We start from the raw sequence: 10,707 nt of genomic DNA on the forward strand, positions 1-10,707 counted from the left end.
CTACCCCGACGTGCCTCAGAACTTACGTTTCAATTGACGGAAAAAAAATATTTAAGTACTAGGTACTTCCCTATCCCCTTTTACAGTTCCTCTAAAATCCACTAGAGATCAGAGACCTGTCGTTCCATCTGATCGACCCAACCTTGCGGAAGAGGTTAATAGAATTCTTGCTCTTTACAGCTCGCAACTACCCTTTTTGCTAATTTCCATCCAAAATCTTTGCTAAAACCACTTACCAACAAACCAAGGGTTCCTCTTATTGTTCTTCACATTGAGCCCCAAGAAGTAGTCCGTGAAGCCGCTGACGTCATGCGCCTGAGGCTGGACGCTGATGGTGCCTTCCACGGCGCGTTCATTCCCATCGGAGACCAAAGACCTGGCGCTCCAGCCGTCCGAACCGACCCAACTGAAGAGACTGGTGGCGTTCCCTCGCTCCACCGCTCGCATCACGCCCGCTACTTCTTGGTCGGACCCGAAGATTATTGCACCTGAAAGAAAAATATCATGAGCAAACCCCTTAGCATTTACTGTATGATTTTCCCTTTATGTTCCATCTGAGAATGTATTTTAGAACCTTTGGGAGAACGTCGAAGGGATTAAGAGGTGTTGACGTTTGTAGAGTACCTATTATTAAACTTGTTCTAAAACAGGTTTCATTTTTGAAAGTTTAGGAAAATAAAGGATAGTGCCAGGGTCTGGACCAAGTGCTGCCCAGAATCAACCTATAGTGCATTTTGTTCCTCAGATCAATACTAATGTGTAAACCGAAGCGCACTGCAATCTATCCCTGGAGTTAAGAGAAAAAAAGAGTTTTGTTTTGAAATATTTTCATACAAAATATCATCGATGTATACGTACTACGCATAAGATTTCGTGATTTTGGCATTAAATAACACTCGCTATGTTGAACTTAACCATACTGCATCCGTACACCTTACTTTAGTGCGACTTAGACATTCTTTATAAGCGATCTAGCGCTGTTGCAATAGTTTGGTTACTTGACAGAAATCATTATTTCCAAAATGAATCAAGAAGTAATTTAGTCCTCTATCCTTGCAAAAAATCAATTCATTGGTGTATTACAATCGATTATTGAAGTTATTGTAAGATAAAACTTCTTGCTCTATTTTGGAAATAATTAATTTCGGTCAACTAACCAAACTACTGCAACAGCGCTTGATCGCTTATAAAGAATGTCGAAGTCGTACTAAAGTAAGGTGTACGGATGCAGTATGGTTAAGTTCAACATAACGAGTGTTATTTAATGCCAAAATCGCGAAATCTTATGCGTAGTAGGTATACATCGATGATATTTTGTATGTAAATAATTCCAAACAAAACTCTTTTTTTCTCTTAACTCCAGGGATAGATTTCAGTGCGCTCCGGTTTAAAAATTAGTATTGGCCTGAGGAACAAAATGCACTATAGTTTCATTCTGGGCAGCACTTGGTCCAACTTCCATACATGGATTGGCACTGTCCTTTCAATTAAAAGTCTGTTAGGTAGCCTTAAATCCATAACTTCAGACTAACAAACGTTGTTACCATTATAATGTTTAGATTATAATCTTAAAGATAAGTAGAAAACTAATATGCAGCCTCCAATAGTCACAAAGCACTTCAGCTAATCACACTCGGAATCGGCTCCAGCACTCATTCCGAACTAAATTGCGACTTAAAGACGACCCACACGTTTAATTACACATCTGAGGGGCGTTCGTGGTGCGTTACCCACCAATCACGGGCAAGCTGTGAACTCCGGGGTAGGGTTGTCTACAGTAAGAAAAATATATTTTTTTACGTTCAACGATGTCATTTATATCAAAACGGTCAAGTATTCATTCTGGATAGGTTACTCTGATAGGAGTTGGGGTAGGCTTTGGCCCAGCAGTGGGATGTCTAGGCAGCATTTAAAAGTGAACTAATATGCGTGTCATCCGCTCCGCGACGTTACATAATTTACCAGCTGCCGTAGCTCCGTAGGAGTACCTATACTTTTTACCTAGAAGTTATAACTATTTTTCCGAGTAATTTAAGAGTTAAGAAAACTATACAAATATCTCAAGTTACGTCAATTTAAGACTCTACCTAACCAATTAGTACAGCCATTAACCTAGTTTCTTACCAACTCAATATCATAATTTCGTCTATAAATTACCTTTAATACGAATACTACTTGAGGTAGAACGCTGCATTTTTAACCGAGGAATTAGGTAAAGTAAAAACGGCGACGTAGCAAATATTTTTTTTCCGTTTTTATCGCTATCTGTTCCATTGCTGGTTCAGAACTTTCGAGTTGTGGATCTTGGCTACACAGTGAGCTGCAGTGATGGGAACAGTAGGTGGGAATGATCGCATATAAATTTTAATTAGTCAAGCAAATACACTAAGTATTGCATGAGTAGATATAGTATAGTGTAGTAATTGGCAGGAAACACAATGAATGCTCGGGCTGGGTGGCGCCATCTTGCTGTAACTTTAATAATCTTCAAAAATCTATTAAATTCCATACAAAAAACACCCAGTTACTGCTATGGTAACGGTTGAAGTAGGCTGGTGCAACTGAGCCCGAAAAACTAAGGACGAGAACTATTGCCGACAAACTGTAATGCAGTTTGGCAAGTGTATCTTTATATTTGATGTGTATCCTTTTGTGAACAATAAATAAAAAAATAAATAAAAAAAACACTAACAAATACTCTTTTAAAATGTGAATAGCTCGGGATTCGAATTCGCTGCCTGCTGCTGTCTTTCCTGAACACTATAATCCGGGCCTTTTCAAGGCGAGAGTGTATAGGCACTTACCACCACGACCACGACCACCCTAGAATGCATCTCACTTAACACCAGGTACGATTGCGGTCGAATACCTTGTCATGCATTAAAAAAATATTGTGACCACTTCCTCCTCGAAATCTTTTTCGTCGGCCCTGTTGGCAGCCCTAGCCTAGAATCAATTTGTGTAACCATTTTAGCGAAAAATTGTCTCTCGACGCAGCCGGTTATCGCCGAGACACACGGGGCCATTCATCAGAACGCATTATAGCAATATGGTGTTAGGCTTGATACGGTTGGTTTATATCCTAATATTTTTCACAGCGGATCGGGTGGGTTTCGGAGGTTTTGGCTACGAAACGCCATGGCTTTTGGCTTGAGTATTGGCGTTCTTAATTACGTACCTATGGGTACTTTGTTAAGTCTAGTTTTTTTTTCATGTAGTAGGAGTGTACAAAATTGTACCTACCTCTAATATTTTAGACTTTTTCATTCATTTTTATAACAGGATAACGGAAGCCCACGCAAGCCAACAATTTCCCGAAAACAAGCCAAATTTTGTGCCAAAATACACACTGCAGGCAACACCTGAATAATTAAAGGGGTAGTGTCAAAAATCTGAAAAAACTTGGTATAACTTTCTGACAAAAATCACAAGGCTTTTATTTATACATTTTGCAAAATTTTGCTTAACTTGGTTGCGCCAAAATGCGAGAAAGTGTGAGCATATGTACCTACCCCAGACCATCGTATCTGTCATGGGCAATTCATCAGCAAAACACAGATCATTCTTTATGTTGATGTCATGTCTTAAGTGCTCTATTTTGTATGACTGTACAAAGATGTAGTTTTATGATTCAAAGGAGAACATAACCTTCAAAACGCTACGAGGCTCAGATTTCTAAACAGAATACATATTTATTTAGTTGAATATAAAGATGACATCTCACTAATTGTATCAAGGAAAGTGCCAACAAACTCGCGTTTATTTTCGTTGGCAACATCAAACTGCTGGCAACACCTACTGAATATTAAAAGGGGAGTGTCAGATACACCCAAAAAAACCGGCGGCTGTCGGCGAAAATCGCAGAGCTTATACATATTATAACAGAGCTGTGTAAGGCCAAAGCACACGATGCGTTGCGGCGCCGCACCTCAAAGATTTCGCCGTATTGCGCGGTTGCCACTGAACCGATTTTAATGAAATTTGGCACGGAGATAGTTTGAGTCCCGGGAAAGGACATAGGATAGTTTTTATCTCGGTTTTTGTAACAGGGACGCGCGCGGCAAAGTTTTTCTGTGACAGACAAAATTCCAGGCGGACGAAGCCGCGGGCGGAAAGCTAGTATTTCTATGTAATAAATAAATCTTTAAATAAATCTTTGGACAATTTCACACAGCGCCAGCTAGCCCCAAAGTAAGCAACTTAATGCTTGTGTTATGGGTGCTAGCTTAACGGATATACTACTTATATACTTTTTTTTTTATAAATACATAAATATTATACATAGTCACACCCAGACCCGTCACAGAAATTAAAATTCATCATTTCAATTTCTGCCCGGCCGGGAATCGAACCCGGGACCTCTCGGCATAATAGTCCGTTCTGAACCACTACACCAAACGGCCGACGAATAATAATATGACGTAGTGACACCGTTCCGGAGCACTGCCGCCGCAACGCATCGTGTGCTTTGGCTCTAAGTGCTTCGCGACAAAATGCGAGTACGCGAACCGAGTCGGTGCGAAACGAAATTAATTTGGTGTTCAAACGGAGCGGTGGCGGCGAAAGCGCCAAATCTCCTGGGATATGATACAGTGTTCGCACGTTCCGAGGTGTCCATGAGGTAATTGTAAGGTGGGAATTCAATTTTGAAGCAGTGATACTATTTATTCAGTCTTAGTAGCTCGGTGGCGAGAGCAGTTGCCCGCAAGCGGAAGATCGTATTATAATAATTATCATAAGTTGAATACAGTTGCCCTTATAACAATATTAACGGAAAATGAGATATTTATACTACTTTAGACCTTGACTTGTTATTCTTTTGGATTGCTTTCTAATTCTGATTGCGTGATTTCGATTACGTAACTGAAACATTTCGAAAACTGTTTGTGCTTATAAGGATTCAGTGCATTCCATCTCGGTTTTAAGAGTGCTCTCTAGCAAATCGTGTTTTTTACAGAGCTATAGATAATCAGCTTGATAGCAGAAAACAGATATTTAGTAGTCATTGTTTTTTGTAACAAAAATAACTAATAATTTTATTTCTTGATTTGAGTGTGGGTACAATTTGTTTGGATTCCCGATTTCTGATCCATTTGACCCTCAGTTTTAGGAATGGGGTATTCCAACCATCCCCGGGTAGAATGCGTGGTAAATTCAGAGAACTGCTCCTGAATCATGTACCTACTACTGCTATTTGTATCTATTTATTTATATGAACCGGCAGACAGCGGTGACTGAGTTTGTTGCGGCGCTTCTTCTCAGCACTTGTCAAAGTTGGTCTCGAAGCGCTGATAGGGTAAAAAGATTATGAGACATGTAGAGACTCCTTAGAGCAAAATATTTGACGATTTGTAAGTACTATTAAATAGTCTATACAAATAAAGAGATTTTGACTTTGGCTTTGACTTTAGGGTGGTCGCCCTACTCCTCAGCCTTGCCATCGCATGTGATATGCCTTGTTTTTGTGTCGTCGTCTTAAGGGACACCCCGGCCCTGATCCCGCGCCTCGCTTGAATAAACGGCCAAATGCGCGTGTTGAGAAGCGCTGTTATGTCACGCGGATTTTAATGGCTTCGTGCTGATGACTGACTTCATTTGGAGGGTATAGAATGAAGATTGCTCGCTTTTGTCACTGAGATTTGGGGTTTAAGAGGACTTGAATGGGTTTGATGCAGGCATTGAGACCTAAACTTAGTAAATAAACTAGAACAGCAATTAATAAGATAATGTAAAGTACACTAATAATTGTTTCTGACGAATTCATTTATAATGAATCTCAGACATGTAGACATTACTAAATCTGATTCTACTGTTAGGTTCTTAATTTTTTACTAGCCACTGAGCAATAACCATAAATTAAATACCTATTAATCTATTTTATATCTAAAAACATTACAAAAGGCAATGAAATTTTATGGACACCTGTTTTGAATTTACATTTAGATTGGTTTTGGCTGGTTTCAGCCGTCAAATAATACAATGAGATTTGTTCCATCAAAGCCTAGATGTAAGCTTACCAACCATAACAATGTTGAGTGAGAGAGAGCCAAGTTTTTTTTACGCTTTTATTAACTTTCTGACGACCACGGGTCGGAAGACGTAGTGTGGGCAGGCCCCCCACTAGGTGGACCGACGATCTGGTGAACGTTGCAGCGGGCAGCGCAGGATCGGTTGTTAAGGAAATCCTTTGAGAGGACTTTGTCCAACAGTGGACGTCATTTGGCTGAAACGAACTGTCTGTTAGTGACATTAACCTATCCATTAGTCCGCAATCCCTTATTCCAACTCGTACAATGATACCGAGTACATTTACAAGCACAAATTATTCAACAATAGTTCCCTAGGTCTGGGCTAATACCCTGTCGTATTCCTATATCATATTACTGATGGAAACTCATGCTAATTGTAAATACAATAGCGACCCAGATCAAGCGTACGTGACGCTTTGACTTGGGAGGATCTGAATAGTTGGGAACTTTGATGGGATTGTGAAGCCTAAGTTGTAAAGTTTCCTCACAGGTGGTTTTTCAAATCGATGATTCAGGATTTATATAGGCTTGTTTAAAGGAACGAAACTCAACTCAAACTTAAGCGCACACTTGACACTTCAGAATTGTTTCAGAATAAGCTTAAGCTATGTAGAATTTAAGAGTTCTCATTTTGTTTTCTTTATCCATAACGAATGAAGCTCGGACGGAATTCGTCTCATCTAATGAAAAGTGATGATCAAGTCGAAGGTGGAAGCGAGTTCAAAAGCAGAAGAACTGGCTAATGATTAATATTAGAATTAGCAGTGCTTGATATTTATATTTTGGCTATGCCAGAATAACAGTGTTTGTGGGTCTCCTACAATCACTGAGTAGACCTTTTGTCTCATATGTTGTATCGTTTCAGCCAAATTATGTCCACTGCTGGACAAAGGCCTCCCATATTGTCACTGTTGAATACTGTGATAATTTGTAAATTTAACCTGTTTTGAGACAAATAAATACTTTCTATCTGGAAAAAATATTGGATTACTCGTATTTGATGCGAATCCTAAACTTGGCTCATTCATTATAGCTTTGAACAATGGCAAATATTTCGAAATCGATTTTCCTATTCATATCGGCATCTGCAATTAGTGCATCCAATTAATTAACGAAGGGGGGGACGGGGGGGGGGACATTGTTTGCATGGATCCTGATTCATTGTGAAGCTAACTATTGTTTGGAATACACGGCTTTGTATGTCCAATAGTCGTATTGGTTTTTATTTACTGCTATAACATCTGTATGTCAATATTGAACTGAAATGTTGTTTGATTTATTTGATTAATGTTGACGACAAATAAAATGATTTTTCGGTGGCGTTTGAGCTTTATAGTTTTTTTTTTATTTTCGGTGCTAATTATGAGATTTTAGGATGTTAGATTAATCTTATGATTCTTCACGGCATAATGAAAGGCACAACACAACAAAGTTTGTTTCTGTTTAGGTTTGTCTTTACCACTATAAGAGTCATACCACAGAATAATAATAAGTACTATCATACGTTTATTATTTCATTTGATTCCTTTGTGTCCTATTTGGCCAAATACATCTCGATTTTATCTTCGACTCAAGAAAATACACCAGTGATATGAAACTGAACAAATAATGAATCCAGTATATCGTTTGTTTGGATACAAGTAATATTTCTCGGGGGATTTCGTATCGGTAGCGAGCTTTTATACCGATAAGAAAGCTTAGCGACGAACGATGGTTGTGTCCGACGTGTAGCCGAAGAAACGACGTGGCCGATAAATTTTGGAGAAAAGAAAATGAAAGAAATTGGCGAGCGTTCCTTGTATACGTTCTTGTAAACCATTGGAACACAGCTTCATATTCGCGCGATTTTATTACGTCTGCTAGGGTAGGAAAAAATTGATTGGCAAAGTGATAAAAACTTTGTTTCTAATGAAACTGCTTCTAATTTTTCTCATCTTATGTCTTTTCTGTTTATTCGTCTTAGCATTTTTATAAAGCTCTTGTTTGGAAAGTAGATTCAAGCCTATTTATTTATTTATTCTATTTTTGCAAAACACTTGTAAGCTTACAGAACAGGACCAAAAAAAACATGTCAATGAAGATATTGTATACCATGGGCATTTGGGCAACCTCCATGGTTTACTAATAATCGATTGTTATTTAAAGTATCCTTTAATGTAAGGGATAATATTGTTTCTTAGACAATTACCTACTTTGTTTCAATCCTCTAACAATCTAACCAAACTGAGATCAGTTGTTACAGCAAGTGATTCTCCAATTTCCTAGACTTGAGCTATCAAAACTACGGATGCGTGAACTTAGCTCACATGTGAAATTCGTGTACCAAATACTACCTAGTATCCGTAGTTACGTACCACATACACTACTAGTTACTTACGTAGGTAAAAATAGGTATTTTTACTGTTAATTATGAAAAATCTAAAACGTTAAAATAACGGTATCGTTGTGGCCAATGAGATGCTGTCAACGTCAATGTCACACTAGCTTCAAACGTCAGAATAGAGGGACGCGAGGAGATGACTCCGTGCGCTTTTGTGCTAAGTGATGAATTGTATCTAAAATAAGGCAATAGACTGTGAAAGTTAAGTATCCAGTGTTTTATTTATGAGAATAGATCTACCGGCCTCTAATATTACCTACGTAAGTCGTAACTAGTACCAGAAGATGTCATGTAGAAAATCGTTTAGCACTCTAAGATGTTTTTATAGTATAGATACGTTATACCCGCTCAAGAATGGCAATGCAAAAGAGATACAATTGGACCTCTTGCATTCAGTCGGACATGATCGGTTGCCGCGAACAGCCACCAATGCACTTCCCGATTGCCTTCCTGATTGATTGATAATATTATGCCTTCGTGTGTTTTTAGTTGATGTACAAATTACACTGCCACTATTATGAACCAGAAAAATGTGTCATTTCATTCGTAAATACAGTTTAATTAGTAAAAAAATAAATTTTAATTTTTATTCAATTTGACAAGGGTTGACGGTTGAATTTGACATTTGAGCTAAAATCTAGAGACCACTGCCAGGGGAAGTTGGGGCGAATATCTATCAATTAAGAACTCTGCATTTAACTCACGGAATAATTGTTTTTCTCTAGAAAAGAATATTATTATAATTATGTATTCCTGTGTTGACACGTATTCATCCGAAATCGATAAAATCAATGCTATGGCTATTATTACTGTATGATTATAATGATTTATGATCAAACGAAAAAGACTTACTCGAGGAACAAAATTATAGCAGAAACGAATAATATTAATTATTTATTATTTTTATTTATCCTTGGACATTTTTACAATACGCTTCTAGTCCCAAACAAATTTGATGTACCTGTATAAATTTACAGTCTGCTAAATCAAAACTGTGGTTAATATGAAAAATATGGGCGGACTATGTTTTCCTATCGAGGATTATATTTCAAAGCCTACAGTCAGAAATGCTACTTCCCGATCCCAAAAAGATTGCAATTTGTATAAATAATCGAATTTTAATGTCTTTTTAGGGTTCCGTAGCCAAATTGCAAAAACGGGACCCTTATAGGTTCGTCATGTCTGTCTGTCTGTCTGTAGCTAGCTAGAGAATATTCCACTTTTAATCTCAGGGTAAAACCTCATACATTTTGCACATAAAAATAATCCGGATTTGAAAACTCATTATAAAAGACAAAAAAGGCATAAGACTCAAGTTGATTTAAGGGAAAATAATAAGTTACGTTTTGTCTTGCTTTTGTTTAAATATTAGTTTGATAGTTCATTCGAAAATACAATTTAGGTTCTCTATATCTGTGAGGTTCACTCTACCCTATTCTCCTTTTCTGTGCAAAATGTCAAAATGAATAGCTGTCATAAAATAGGACTACTTGCGCCATTTTAAAATACAATAATGTAGGCGCATAACGTGTCTATTTATATGATATGTCATTGTTAGCACTTCGACGCCTCATCGATGTCACACATGCCAGCCTCCACGTAATAAGCAGAAAGTTTCGTTGTTAAGCAGAAGAATTTAAAGGGTGTCAGTCGCGAACAAGATGGAGTTGGTAACAGCTCGGTAATTTATACAGGTGTGAACTTCTTCACTTCCAGGAACAGTTCAAATTGTTTCGGAGTAAAGCCTGTTGTTATCGCCTGGGAACCCGAAAACTTTACGCTTTTAACAAAGTTTTTTTGTAGGGATTGAGCCTAATGGTGTAATAAACATTTTTCAAGACCACTTTGGGTTTTTAGCTTCAAGCCATTTTAAGATTAACTTGTATTGTAGAGAATTAAAATAAATGTTTAGTTTAATTTACCGCAATAAAGAAATTCTATTCTATTCTATTCTAACGGAATTAACTTTAGTGGATCTATTTATAATTTGATCTTATCCATTTGTGAAATCTAAATGATTCAGATTTAATATTTGCTTCTTAAACGTGCCCCCTTTGAAAAAACGGGTTAAAAACTAATCTTGTTTTCCATAGGTCTTAAATATCTCTACAGTGTGTCCGGGCATGTAGTGATCAAACTTTAAGGGCGTAATCTATGGACAATTTTGTCGGTGAAAATACTTTAAATTTGGGGCTTGACCCATTTCTCGCATATTTACAAGGATTTAAGTTTTTAATTTTAAGTTTTCACCTCTTCCTTCAAAAACAAGTGATAGCGTGGGTAACTTAACATTAATAA

General features: G+C 37.7%; 1 protein-coding gene across 1 annotated transcript in view; it reads right to left on the reverse strand.

Annotated features, from left to right (window-relative positions):
- The window catches only part of LOC114358955 (metabotropic glutamate receptor 4-like), a 38,087-nt gene extending 37,603 nt beyond the window's left edge, over window positions 1–484 (reverse strand). The window contains exon 1 of the mRNA XM_028313148.1: window positions 237–484. Within this exon, the coding sequence (XP_028168949.1) occupies window positions 237–447 (211 nt within the window). The 5' untranslated portion in view covers window positions 448–484. The remainder of the gene's footprint in view (window positions 1–236) is intronic.
- Between the last annotated feature and the right edge of the window lie 10,223 nt (window positions 485–10,707).

The sequence above is a fragment of the Ostrinia furnacalis genome, unplaced genomic scaffold, assembly GCF_004193835.3.
Source record: "Ostrinia furnacalis isolate ACB-3 unplaced genomic scaffold, ASM419383v2 OfSCF4153, whole genome shotgun sequence".
Classification (NCBI taxonomy): domain Eukaryota; kingdom Metazoa; phylum Arthropoda; class Insecta; order Lepidoptera; family Crambidae; genus Ostrinia; species Ostrinia furnacalis.